At 46.4% G+C, this 15,179-nt stretch overlaps 1 protein-coding gene across 1 annotated transcript in view; it reads right to left on the bottom strand.

Annotated features, from left to right (window-relative positions):
• Window positions 1-15,179, bottom strand: part of CMTM7 (CKLF like MARVEL transmembrane domain containing 7) — a 73,845-nt gene that overhangs the window by 5,925 nt on the left and 52,741 nt on the right. The window contains exon 3 of the mRNA XM_069730027.1: window positions 8,338-8,436. Coding sequence (XP_069586128.1) covers window positions 8,338-8,436 — 99 coding nt within the window. The remainder of the gene's footprint in view (window positions 1-8,337; window positions 8,437-15,179) is intronic.

The raw sequence follows: 15,179 nt of genomic DNA, 5'->3' as shown, positions 1-15,179 counted from the left end.
TTGCTAGATTCACTAAATGCTAAGGCTGTGTGCACACGTTGCAGATTTGATTGCAGATCCGCAGCGTTTTTTGCCGTACGGAATTGCATTAAATCCACAGTGTAGTGCACAACCAATGCAAGTCTATGGGAGCCGCAGACTTGTTGTGCACATGCTGCGGAAAAGGCCGCACCGAAACGCAGTTTTTTTTTTCTCCGCAGCATGTCACTTCTTTTGTGCCGAACTGCAGCGTTTCTGCACACTTACACCGGGATCACACTACAGCGAGATACGGCCGTGTCTCACAGGTTAAAACCAAACTCTGGCACTGGCACTCTGGAGCGGAGCATGCGGCCGCATAGCAATACACGGAGCCGCACGCTCCGCTCCAGAGTACCGGTGCCAGAGCTTGTATTTAACCTGCGAGACTCGGCCATATCTCGCTGTAGTGTGACTCCGGCCTTAGACTTTCATTGAGATGTAACAAATATCTGCAGTTTTGCTGCGGATGTGGGCCCGAGAAACGCTGCAGTTCAGGAGGGAGGAAGTGTGTGGGCGGTGACCAGGGCCGGACTGGCCATCGGGCACTTCTGGCAAATGTCAGAAGGGCCGGTGCCAGTAGTGGGCCGCTGCACTCTTTCCCCCCTACTCCCGCCAGTGCCACCGCCGCATTCAACTATACCGGCGTCTGTGACGCCAGTATAGTTCAATGCAATGATGGAGGAGAGAGCGTCCGCTGACACTCCCTCTCCCATCATTCCCCGCTCTGCCTCTGACACTGCAGGTGCGCGATGACGTCATATCATCACACACCTGCTGTGTCCCGGGCAGACTGCCGACGAGACAGGAGACAGGAGCAGCGCGGGCAAGAGGAAAGGTGAGGAGAGTGTGGAGCCATTATCGGGGGGATGAGATGTGGGTTGTGCTGTATATACCACTGTGTGGGCTGTGCTGTGTATGTACCACTGTGTGGGCTGTGCTGTGTATATACCACTGTGTGGGCTGTGCTGTGTATATACCACTGTGTGGGCTGTGCTGTGTATATACCACTGTGTGGGCTGTGCTGTGTATACTACTCTGTGGGCTGTGCTGTAAATACTACTACGTGTGTTGTGCTGTATATACTACGACCAGGGCTGTGCTGTATACTACTACACGGGCTGTGCTGTATACTACTACGCGGGCTGTGCTATATTATGTGGGCTGTGCTATATACTATGCAAGTTGTGCTATATTATATGCGGGCTTTGATATATACTATGGGAGGTATATTATATTCTATGGGGGAGGCCGTGTTATATACTATGTGGCTGTGTTATATACTATTGCGGGAGTATATTCTATTCTATGGGGGAGGCTGTCTTATATACTATGGGGGGTATATTATATTCTATGGGGGAGGCTGTCTGATATACTATGGGGGGCTGCATTATATTCTATGGGGGCTACATTATACTCTGGGGTGGCTGCATTATACTCAGCAAATTCAGATGTAAGGCTACTTTCACACTTGCGTCGGTACGGGGCCGTCGCAAACCTTCGGCCAGACGTACCGACGGACGTTATGCTAACTTTAGCACAACGTGGGCAGCGGATGCAGTTTTACAACGCATCCGCTGCCCATTGTGATGAGCGTGGAGGAGGGGGTGGAGTTCCAGCCACGCATGCGCGGTCGGAAATGGCAGACACGTCGCACAAAAAAAGTTACATTGAACTTTTTTTTGTGCGTTGTGTCCGCCAAAACACAACGGATACGTTGCTAATACAAGTCTATGGGTACAAAACGCATCCTGCGAGCACATTTGCAGGATCCGTTTTTTTTCGCCGGATCTTTTTTTCCCTGCCGGATCTTTTTTTTTCCGCCGGATCCGTTTTTTACCACCTGATGGTTTTTTTCCGCCAGATCCGTTTTTTTCTCATAGAGTTGTATTAGCGCCGGAGTGCATCTGATGGCCACACGTTTCATCCGTTTTTTGCTAGATCAGTCGCTGTGCATTTTTTCAACGTACCGAAAAACCGTTCCTCTGTATGTGTTTTCCGTCCGGTGGAAACAGCTTTTTTGACGGATCCTGCAAAAACGGAATAAACGTGTGGCCACCAGGCGCAATCCGGCGCGAATACAACTCTATGAGAAAAAACAGATCTGGCGGAAAAAAAAACATCCGGTGGAATAAAATGGATCCGGTGGAAAAAAACGGATCCGGTTGAAAAAAACGGATCTGGCGGAAAAAACGCTCCGGTGCAAATAAACGGATCCTGCAAATGTGCTCGCAGGATGCGTTTTACCCATATACTTGTATTAGCGACGGATCGTGACGGATGGCCAGACATCGCCTCCCTCGTGCTACGGATCCGTCGTGTTTTGGCGGACCGTCGGCACAAAAAAACGTTCAATTGAAAAAAATTTTGGCCGGCTCGCCCGCCATTTTCTACCGCGTATTTGCGGCAGAAACTCCGCCCCCTTCTCCCCGCACTTCAGAATGGGCAGCGGATGCGTTGAAAAACTGCATCCGCTGCCCACGTCGTGCACAAATTTCACAACGTGCGTCGGTACGTCGGCCCGACGCATAGCGATGGACCCGTACTGACGCAAGAGTGAAAGAGGCCTTAATGAGCGATGAATTTAAAAAGAAAAAAAAAAAAGCGGAAAAAAACCGACGTGGGCTCCCACGCAATTTTCTGCGCCAGAGGGGGAAAGCCGACGGCCGGGGCCAATATCTGTAGCCTGCTATGAATATCAGCCCGCAGCTGTCTGTGTAGCCTTTTCTGGCTATTAAAAGAGGGGGACCCCCCCCCCCCCCAAAAAAAAAAAAAATGACGTGGGGTCCCCCTATATTTTATAGCCAGAAAGGCTACGCAGACAGCTGCAGGCTGATATTCATAGTCTAGAGAGGGGCCATGGATATTGCCCCCCCCCCCCCCCCGGCTACAAATACCAGGTAGCAGCCGCCCCAGAAATGTAAGATGCGCCAATTCTGACACTTAGCCCCTCTCTTCCCACTCCAGAGTAGCGGTGGGATATGGGGTAATAAGGGGTTAATGTCACCTTGCTATTGTAAGGTGACATTAAGCCGGGTTAATAACGGAGAGGCGTCAATAAGACGCCTATCCATTACTAATCCAATAGTAAGAAAGGGTTAATAAAACACACATTTGGAAAAAAGTATTTTAATATTCTTCATTTAACCATACTTACCATACTTCAGCGCCTGCAAAAAAAAGTAAAATAATAAACCGTATACTACCTTTCCGCCGTAGTCCAATTAATAACGAGTGTCCCACGACAATCTCCCCTATAGAACAGTGACATCGGGTGATGTCACTGCTCTATAGGACCCTCAGTGACACACTGACAGGAGACAATGGCGCCTGCAGTGCATCACTGAGGTTACTCTAGTTCACTGGTCTCACTTTATGGCAATTGCTGCGTGGGAAAATGTCTCACCCAGCAATGCCAATAGTGAGACTAGGGACTATTTTCTCACAGGGGCGTAGGAATACCTTGTGAGGAATACATGATGGAAGGATACCTTCCATCATTGTGTTCCTGGAGCCCCTGGAGAGTGGTCGCATCAACTGATGCTCCTGCTCTCCACGGGAGATCGTCGTGGGACACTCGTTTTAATTGGATTTCTGCGGACAGGGAGTATATTGTTTGTTTATTATTTTAATATTTTTTACAGGTGACAATGGCTTCGGGGAACAAAGTGACAAGTGATGGTGAGTATGTACTCTATGTTATATGTACTGTATGTCTGTAGTATGTATGTATGTACTGTATGTCGCATGTCGTTGCATGGTGCATGTCGTCGCATGGTGCATGTCGCATGTCGCCGCATGGTGCATGTAGCATGGTGCATGTCGTCGCATGGTGCATGTCATCGCATGGTGCATGTCGTCGCATGGTGCATGTCGTCACATGTAGCATGTCGTCGCATGGTGCATGCAGCATGTCGCCGCATGGTGCATGTCACATGGTGCATGTCGCATGGTGCATGTCGTCGCATGCAGCATGTCGTCGCATGGTGCATGTTGCATGTCGTCGCATGGTGCATGTCGTCGCATGGTGCATGTCGTCGCATGTTGTCGCATGGTGCATGCAGCATGTCGCCGCATGGTGCATGTCGCCGCATGGTGCATGTCGCCGCATGGTGCATGTCGTGGCATGTAGCATGTCGCATGTCGCCGCATGGTGCATGTCGCCGCATGGTGCAAGTCGTCGCATGCAGCATGTTGTCGCATGGTGCATGTCGTCGCATGGTGCATGCAGCATGTCGCCGCGTGGTGCACGTCACATGGTGCATGTTGTCGCATGGTGCATGCATGTTGTCGCATGGTGCATGCATGTCGCCGCATGGTGCATGCATGTCGTCGCATGGTGCATGTCGTCGCATGGTGTGTGTTGTATGTATGTACTGTGTATGTTTTTTTTTTTTACATTCAACACATTAGCCGGATGATGGGACTACTACTGTCCCATCATTGGCTAATGTGTCACTTACTGTCAGTGTAGCAGGCAGAGCCCGGCACACACACACACAGCGCCGGCACACACACACACATATGCCGGCGGGCAGACTTCCGCACACGCCGGCGGGCAGGCACCCGCACAAGCCGGCGGGCAGAGCCCCGCACACGCCGGCGGGCAGACTTCCGCACACGCCGGCGGGCAGAGCCCCGCACAGGCCGGCGGGCAGAGCCCCGCACACGCCGGCGGGCAGAGCCCCGCACACGCCGGCGGGCAGAGCCCCGCACAGGCCGGCGGGCAGAGCCCCGCACAGGCCGGCGGGCAGAGCCCCGCACAGGCCGGCGGGCAGGCACCCGCACACGCCGGCGGGCAGACACCGGCGCCGGTCCACAAAAACACCGGTGCCGGCGGGCAGATCCCCGGCGACCGCAGGCAGCCCCCAGCCCCGCCCACAGCCCAGTCACTCTTGCTGAGTGACTGCTGACTGTGGGGCTGGTCACGCCTGCTGCTGACGTCACGTCAATTTCTAGAGTCTGGAAATTGACGTGACGTCGGCGGAAATGAGCGGCGGCTGCAGTCTGGGGGTCACGTGACCCGGACTCAGCAGGCAAAATAGCGCCGCTCACAGGCGAAAACGACAACGCAAGGTAATTTCCCAATTCATTAGGGGCCCCGAGGGGATACATTGGGGGGTTAATTGAAAGTAGTGGACAACCCCTTTAAGGTACCGTCACACTCAGCAACGAGAACGACAACGATCTGTAACGTTGCAGCTTCCTGGATAGCGATCTCGTTGTGTTTGACACGCAGCAGCGATCTGGATCCCGCTGTTATATCGCTGGTCGTAGCTAGAAGTCCAGAACTTTATTTGGTCGTTAGATCGGCGTGTATCATCATGTTTGACATCAAAAGCAACGACGCCAGCAACGTTTTTAGATGGAGCGAGAACGATAAGTGAGTTGCTGTTACGTCACTGGATCACTCCTGCATCGTTCTGGAGTTGCTGTGTTTGACGTCTCTACAGCGACCTAACAGCGACGCTCCAGAGATCTATTTTAGGTCGGATCGTTGTCTATATCGCTGCAGCGTCATTTAGTGTAATGGTACCTTTACACGTTTCCCCTTAAACCACTTGAGTGTTGCTTTAGCAGAATGTTTTGGGTCATTGTCTTGTTGGAAGGTGAACCTCCAACCCAGTCTCAAATCACTGACAGACAAACGGGGTTTCCTCAAGAATATCCCTGTGTTTTGCACCATCAATCATCCCCTCGACTCGGACCATTTTCCTTGAACATGCTACTGAAAAGCACGGCGTTCATGGGGTGATGAGCTGTGTTCATTTGGTGCCAGACATAGTGTTTACCTTGGCGACCCAAAATTTAAATTTTGTTCTAATCTGACCACAGCACCTTCCTCCATACATTTGGGGAGTCTTCCCCACGTGTCTTTTGGCAAACTCAAAATGAGCCTTACAATTTTTGAGTGTAAAGGCATTTTTTTGCCCACTCTTGGATAAAGGCCACCTATGCAGAGTAAGGCGTATTGTGGTTGTATAGACTGATACTCCAGTCCCTGCTTGGGAACTCTGCAGCTCCGTCAGAGGTATTTTTTGTTTCTGTGCTGCCTGTCCTTGCCCAGGCTGAGAGTTTTGGTGGATGGCCCTCTCTTGGCACCCTCTCTGAGGGAGGCTGCATTGTATTCTATGAGGGTGGCTGCATTATACTATATGGGGGCTGCATTATACTGTATCAACGACAATGGGGAATGCATTATACTATATGAAGAACTATGGGGTGTGCATTGTACTATATGGAGGACTATGGGGCACATTATACTATATGAAAGACTATGGTGCACGTTATACTATATGGAGGACTATGGGGCATATACTATATGGAAGACTATGTGGTGTGCAATATACTATATGGAGGACTATGGAGCACATTATACAATATGGAGGACTATGGGGTGCATTATATTATGTGGAGGACTATGGCGTGCATTATACTATGTGTAGGCCTATGGGGTGCTGTTGTGAATTCTGTGGCAGAGCTCCCTCCTGTGGTCACAAGTGGTACTTCGGCTGATTCTCTCTGTGAGCTTCCGTTGGTGGAGGAAAGTGGTACTGCGGCTTCTGAGTTTCCTTCCTCAGGTGATGTGGTGAAGTCGTTAGGTGCTGCTCTATTTAACTCCACCTAGTGCTTTGATCCTGGCCTCCAGTCTATGTTCTAGTATTGGACCTGTTTCCTCCTGGATCGTTCCTGTGGCCTGCTGCTCTGCATAGCTAAGTTCCGCTTTGCTATTTTGTTTGCTGTTTTTTCTGTCCAGCTTGTCTATTTGTTTTTTCCTGCTGGCTGGAAGCTCTGGGACGCAGAGCGTGTACCTCCGTGCCGTTAGTTCGGTACGGAGGGTCTTTTTGCCCCATTTGCGTGGTTTTTGTAGGGTTTTGTGTTGACTGCAAAGTTACCTTTCCTATCCTCGCTCTGTTCAGAAAGTCGGGCCTCACTTTGCTAAATCTATTTCATCTCTACGTTTGTCTTTTCATCTTAACTCACAGTCATTATATGTGGGGGCTGTCTTTTCCTTTGGGGTATTTCTCTGAGGCAAGGTAGGCTTATTTTCTATCTTCAGGTTAGCTAGTTTCTCAGGCTGTGCCGAGTTGCATAGGGAGCGTTAGGCGCAATCCATGGCTGCCTCTAGTGTTGTTGGAGAGGATTAGGGATTGCGGTCAGCAGAGTTTCCACATCTCAGAGCTCGTTCTATGTTTTTGGGTTATTGTCAGGTCACTGTACGTGTGTTCTGACCTCTATGTCCATTGTGGTACTGAATTACCTTTCACAACAGGGTGCATTATACTATGTGGAGGACTATGGGATGCATTATATAATGTGAAGGACTATGGGGTGCATTATACTATGTGGAGGACTATGGGATGCATTATATAATGTGGAGGACTATGGGATGCATTATATAATGTTAAGGACTATGGGGTACATAATACTATGTGGTTGACTATGGGGAGTGCATTATACTAAACAAGCAAAATGCTGCCTATTCATTGAGTGATTGGATTGTTTATGCCAGAACAAAAATCATTGGTCTGAGCAGCACATCGCCTCGTGAAAACGGCAGATGTACTGCTGATAACAGGATACTGTATGGGGACAGATTGATCTACAATTGATTGTTCTGCCCCATCATTGTTTCTCAGCTGGTGAAAAAAAAAGCATTGAATGACTTCATTATTGTCGAACATGTTTGTTTTGTGGCCTGATCTCGGTGCATGTAAATGCAACAGAAATGTTTGTGTGTATGTGTGTGATGGCGCAATATGTTAGCATTTGGGGCCCCATTTTACATTTTTGCCAGGTGCTCCACTTTGTCTAAAACCGGCCCTGTTCCTTGCTCTTCGCGGTCTTGTCTACTTAGTGGTATCTCTTGCTTAATGGTGTTGCAGGGTCTCTCGCCTTTCAGAAAAGGTGTGTATATACTGACAGACCATGACACTTAGGTCACAAGGTTAGTTGGTTGCACGAGTAAATTTTAGGGGACTTCATACAAACAGGGGTGAACACACATACACATGACAATTTTACATTTATTTGACCCCATAAATTTAATTTATGCCTATATGTTTCTCACTTTATGAAGTTAAACTATTTAGTGCTTGTGAATCACACACAAATCGGATTACAAAAATATTTAAACACAGGTTGTAATGTAACAAAATAAGTAAAAATCCAAAGGGGTGTATACTTTCACAAGCCACTGTACTCTATGTAGTCAATAGTTTGATATCATTTTTTTAAATCTCTCCATACACTATATTTGAGGTTGATCTTCATAGGCAAATACTGTGCAGAAACAAGTAATTCAATGTATTATCTTACCGAACCCGCTACTAATCCACCAATGCCGTAACTTTTCACAGCAGCCACAATGGAGCCAACGAGGAGTAAGAAGGTACATATGGCGTAATGTAACAATTCCTATAATGAAAGCAAATACAACAAGTGAATTGATGATAATTTATAGATTTCCTTTACAATATTACAACTCTTAAAAAATACCCATGTTGTTGACATTATTAATAAAAAGAAACAATGCACACGTTGCGGATTTGGCTTCGGATCCGCCGCGGATTTGACGCTGTGGATTCACAGCAGTTTTCCATGCGTTGTACAGTACCATGTAAACCTATGGAAAACCAAATCCGTAGTGCACATGCTGCAGAAAATTCCATAATTCGAATCCACAGGTGTAAAAACGCAGATGAAATCCGCACAAAATCCGGGTGTTTTACCTGCGGATTTTTCAGAATCTGGGAGGAAAAATCCGCAATGGAATCCGCAACGTGTGCACATACCCTAAATGGTAATTTGAAGTAAAATGTGTATAGATGTGCCCATGTAACGATTATTCACCTGACATGGCTATATAAAGAGAATCCATTACCAGATTTTGCTGCCCCTTCTGAGATCAACAAAAAGTTGGGCAGAAAACCTGGCTCCAGGGCTTCTTACTGTAGTTTTGATAGAACACTTAGGCCATGTTCACACAGTGCGTTTTTTACCGCGGAAACGCAGCGGTTTTGCCGCTGTGGTTCCGCGGCTGTTTTCCATGCAGGGTACAGTACACTGTACCCTATGGAAAACCGGACCCACTGTGCACATGGTCCTGAATTGAAAAAAAAAAACCGCACTGATTAGCTGCGGTAAAAAAGAAGTACCATGTCACTTCTTTTTGTAAAACAGCAGCGGTTCTGCACCCATAGACCTCCATTGTGAGGTGAAAGCCGCAGTAAAACCCGCAGATGAAAAAAATATCTGCGGGTTTTACTGCGGTTTGTGGTGCAGAACCGCTGCAGTGTGGCTGCCCCCCCGTGTCCCAATCCCACCCCCCCATGCTCCGATGCCACCCCCCCGTGCTCCGACGCCCCCCCCCGTGCCCCCATCTCCCCCCATCTCCTCCCCTTATACTTACCCGGTCCCGTTGTCCGTCCGGCCGTCTTCTCCCTGGGCGCCGCCATCTTGCAAAATGGCGGGCGCATGCGCAGTGCGCCCGCCGAATCTGCCGGCTGGCAGATTCGTTCCAAAGTGCATTTTGATCACTGAGATATAACCTATCTCAGTGATCAAAATAAAAAAAATAGTAAATGACCCCCCCCTTTGTCACCCCCATAGGTAGGGACAATAAAAAAATAAAGAATTTTTTTTTTATTTTTTTCCACTAAGGTTAGAATAGGGTTAGGGTTAGGGTTAGGGGTAGGGTTAGGGGTAGGGTTAGGGGTAGGGTTAGGGTATTTTCAGCCATTTTAACCCTAAAAAATTCCTAGAAAACACACAGACTCTGGCTAGAAAACTGCATCAAAAAACGCATCAAAAAAGGACCAAAAAAGGACCAAAAAAAGGACCTGCGTTTTCTGCCAAGAGCTGCAGTTTTTTAAAAAACAGTCCTGAAAAAAAAAGGATGGAAATCAGGAACGTGTGAACATACCCTTATAGTAATGGGCGAAAGTGTTCAAACCATTGAAAAATTGTTACATAATGTATTTCTCACAGAAAATTATTGCAGTAACACATGTTTTGTTATACACAGGTTTTGTGTATAGGAACCACATAAAAAAAGAGAAACAAAGGCAACTTGGACATCATTTTGCACAAAACCCCTAAAATAGGTCGGACAAAACTGTTGGCACCCTCAACTTAATATTTGGTTGCACACCCTTTAGAATAAATATCGGCAATCAATCGCTTCCTATAACCATCAACAAGCTTCTTACACCTCTCAACTGGAATTTTGGACCACTCTTCTTTTGCAAACTGATCCAGTTGTCTCCTATTTGATGGGTGCCTTCTAGTGATGAGAGAATAGCATTGGTGCTCGGGTGATCTCCGAGTATTTGTTAGTGCTCGGAGATTTAGTTTTCTTCGCCTCAGCTGCATGATTTACAGCTGCTGGACAGCCTGAATACATGTGGGAGTTCCCTAACAAACAGGCATTCCTCACATGTACAAAATTATACAAAAAGTTGTCCTTACGTAACACAAAATGGCACTTCAACTTAACTAAAACCACTTAATGCCTACTTGTAATTAAACAACCGCTCCAAGTTACAAAATACACAGGATTATTCAAAATAATTGTCTGAAGTGAATGATCAATATATAACCTAAAAAGGGTTTCACGGTAATGCAATGACAAAGCCAGTAGAGGTGATAGGGTATTATAATGATTTATATAGTAACAGTGCAAATGGCATCCCCTAATTATTATACCCAAAATCACCTTATAACCAGACACAATCAATTTATCCAGATTCTATGTGATCCAAAATAAACATACATATTACCTGAGCTATGGAGCCATAATAATGACCAGTGATGGCAGAGAGTGTGGATGATCCAGCAATTTCCCACCTCGCCCTGATGTGCGTTTCGCTCCCAAGCTTCTTCCGGGGGGTGTCAGATTGGGGTAGGGAGGTCCCTTTTGTGATGAGCAATAACCAATGATAATCCCGGGATTGACCGTGCCTCCTCTGTTGCCCAATGCAAGAACGCTTCGGCGCCTGCGGCCAGGCTCACCCTCTACATGGTATAATTCCTCACATGTATTCAGCCAGTCTAGCAGCCGTAACTAAATCTCCGAGCATATCCAAATACTTGGAGATCACCTGAGCATGCTCGGGGAGACCCGAGCAACGAATATACTCGCTCATTACTAGTGTTTTCTCCTGACAACAATCTAAAAATCTCTCCACAGGTGTTAAATGGGATTTAGATCTGAACACATTGCTGGCCACTTCAGAACTCTGCTGCATTTTCATCCATTTCTGGGTGTTTCTTGAAGTATGTTTGGGGTCATTGTCCTGCTGGCAGACCCATGACCTAGGACGATGTAATGTCCACACGGTGTAAGGAATTTAAGAGAGAGTAGGCTTTAACTGTATTTTATTCTTCTCTTTTCCTCCAGCACACACCATAACAACAGCATAAGATTTCCTCCTCAGGCCAGAACTGAAACTGAAACTAAACTCAACTCCCGCCCTCGCTTTCTTAAAGAGACAGATCTAATTCTTATACATTACATCATCCCCTATATTATATATATATATATATATATATATATATATATATATATATATATATATATATATATATATATATGTATATATATACTCAAAAAAAGGTAAAGCAGCACAAAATAATTGAAAAAAAGTGGACTTTAATGCCTGAACGGCGGCACATCGAGTATGTTCCCGAGTAGAGAAGACTATTCTTATACATATGACCGTGTATGGAGCAGTTTAATTTTGTACATAATTTTTTTTCCCCATATATATTTTATATATTATATATTCTTTATTTTTTATGTTTTTCATATTCTGTACAGTAATTCCTGAGTAATGCAGAGTTCGGGGTTACTAGGATCGCTACTGTATTTTTTATATTGCCATTGCAATAGTTATGTGGTTCCGTCCTCCGTGTGGGCAAAGCCGCCCCTAGCTAACATGGCGCCATGGTCCTCGGAAGGCTCTGAGCAGCTGCAGGGCAGAGCATTGTGGGTCCCTGACTGTGATGTCACGGACATGTGCAGTAGGCACTTGGGAACGCCGTGATCATGGCTGCCATTACTGAGCTGTGTATGTAAGTGTACTTGGATTACAATATCGTTAGTAAGGACACCTGATTTGTTTTTAATAACAATTGGCCATTAAGCTATTTTTAATTATTTTCACACAGTATGTTATTCATAATACCCGTCAATAGCTGTGGTTTGATGGGCTGAGTAACTTGCACAATTGCACTGTTACACTGATGATGCACAATAACACTGTTTAATACTATTGACTTTATTATATTTAATGATTTTCTAATGAGATATGTATGTGTTGGATATAAAATGTGGTCTCACTCTTGTATTCATTGCTTGACAAAGGATAACACATCCGAAACGTTGCCACGCCATTCAGGCATTAAAGTCCACTTTTTTTCAATTATTTTGTGCTGCTTTTCCTTTTTTTGAGTTTATTACTTTTTGACCATTGGATTGCTGGTCGGGAGAGCTCTGCATGCCTTGTAAGGTAGTAATTTGATGCTGTTCCAATTTTTTCACTATATATATATATATATATATATATATATATATATATATATATATATATATATATATATATATATATATATATATATATATATATATATATATATATATATATATATATATGTGTATATATATATATATTTATTAACAACCTAAAACAAATATTGACAATGTAACAACACGAAAATGTCCAAGCAAAACCATATGTCTGTATTGTCTTATTCCCCTTTTTTTCTCTTTGCCACGACAGCACCCACTTGAGAGGGGATCCGCCCCTAGGAACAGGAAACCCTATGGAGAGAATAAAAGGGGCGGTCCCCCTCGCTCCCACAGTTGGTTTCCTGTTCCTACGGGAGACCTGGAGAGAAGAGGATGCCCAGCCTGGATGCCGCTTGCGCAGTTTACCTGTGTAGGGACGGCAAGGGCTCCAGAGCTGGAAGCAGCGTCGGGGGTTCTATGGTAGCTTCCCCCCTCTGCTGGCAGGTACCGTGAGGCCAGGATCGGGGAGTCGCCTGGCTCACGGAGGTACATCCAGCTGACCTGCAGGGCTGGACCGCTGGGGTAAGAGATCCTGTGACGCCATCTTCGGTGGTGTACAGGCAGCGTGTGGCCCAGTGTTTGTCCCCCGGAAGTATTACTACAACTTCCGGGGTGATGCAGGAGGAGGACGGCACCTGCGCGATCGCTGGATGTAGGCGCAGGCGCGCACAGCAGAGCCGCAACCCGGATGTACTGGTCACTTCCGGGTGAGGCAGGAAGAAGATGGCGGCCCCCATTACAAAAGGACGCCGGCGCTGATACCCGGCGTCCACCATGGCATCTCCCCAGGACACAGCGTTGCCTTCACCCGAAGTCACCGCTATTACACCTGGAAGCCGGACTAGCAGCAGCCGCAGATCATCTTCCAAGAGCGCCAGAGAAAAGAGATCGGACCGGTCGGCTCCTCCATCTGTGCCTCCGTCTCCTCCTCTTCAGCTGGTATTCTGACAACAGCTTCAGGGGTGAGTGTTTGTCTACCCTATTTAAGCTGATTATACTCCCCTCTTTTATCTAATTCCCTAGGTTAAAAGAACAGGGAAATCTATACATAAGCAATGTGCCTTATGCTCTCAGCCGCTCCCGGATACTTATTTAAAAAAGCTGTGCCAGTCATGCATCGAATCCACCTTACGTGAGGAGTCTTCAGTAAGGTTGGAAGATATACGTAGCATGATCAGAGAAGAATTACGAGCCTTTCGAAGCTCGGATGTGGAGGATAAGGATTTGGACGGTTCCCAAGAGGTTATATCCTCAGAGGGTGAGCAGGATACATGCTTTCCTACAGACAGTATTGACAATCTAGTCAAATCAGTACGTAACACCATGGGTATGGAAGATACTAAAACCCTTAAGACACCACAGGACGTGATGTTTGCTGGCTTGTCCGAGAGAAAGAGACCTTCTTTTCCTGTTATTCCAGCGATAAAGGATTTAGTCAGAAAGGAGTGGGAAAGCCAGGGGCAAAGAGGGTTGCCGTCTTCCTCAAAACGTCACTATCCCTTTAATGACGAGGATTTTTCCAAATGGTCGAAAGCCCCGAAAGTAGATGCGGCAGTGGCATCCACTTCTAGGAAATCTTTACTGCCCGTAGAAGATTCAGGATCTTTGCAAGACCCGCTTGACCGGAAAGCTGATTCCCTTTTAAAAAGAGCATGGAAATCCTGTACAGGAGCTTTCAGACCGGCTATTTCGGCCACATGCACTGCTAGGTCCATGCTGGTCTGGTTGAATGATCTAGAAGAAGGTTTGAAAGGTGGCCTTTCCCGCAATAAACTCATGTCCTCTATTCCGTTAATTAGAGGAGCTACTGGCTTTTTAGCTGATTCTTCAGCTGATTCCATCCGATTAGCAGCCAAAATCGGCAGGTCTGACCAACACGGCTCGCCTCGCCTTGTGGCTAAAAGGATGGAAAGGAGATCCCCAGACGAAGTCTAAGTTATGTGGGTTGCCATGCCAGGGTGAGTACCTATTTGGTACTCAGTTGGATGAGATTATCACCAAAGCGGGTGAGAGGAAGAAAAGGGTTCCCCAATAACACTTATCTTCCATCTTATAGGAGAGCGTTCCGAAAGCCCATGTTCAACAGAAGACGGGACTATAAAAACCAGGACCGTTGGGCTAATAAAGACTTTAAGCAAAAAGGAGCCTTTTTCGGAAAACGCCCTTTCAAACCTGAGGATAAACCCTGTTAGGACAGATCTACCCGTTGGTGGTAGATTGTCCTTCTTCTCTACGCAATGGCTGGCAATAACTTCTAATTCATGGGCAACTAGCCTTATAACTACGGGTCTAAAATTAAGATTTTCCCAAGTCCCACCGGACTCATTTTTTCTGACTTCCTTAGGGTCACAATCACAACAAGAGGCCTTGGAACAGGAAATAACTCTCCTGTCCAAAGGAGTATTGGTGGAAGTCCCTTTTCATCAAAAAAGAAGGGAGTTTTATTCCCCTTTAATTTTTATTTCAAAACCAGACGGATCATATAGAACAATAATTAACCTTAAGAGACTAAACGTCTTCTTAGAGAACCAAACTTTTAAAATGGAATCTATTCGGTCAACTATTAAGCTTCTGTTTCCCCATTGCTTCA

Source organism: Ranitomeya imitator, chromosome 6 (assembly GCF_032444005.1).
Source record: "Ranitomeya imitator isolate aRanImi1 chromosome 6, aRanImi1.pri, whole genome shotgun sequence".
NCBI lineage: Eukaryota > Metazoa > Chordata > Amphibia > Anura > Dendrobatidae > Ranitomeya > Ranitomeya imitator.
This window is presented reverse-complemented; position numbering and strand designations above follow the sequence as displayed.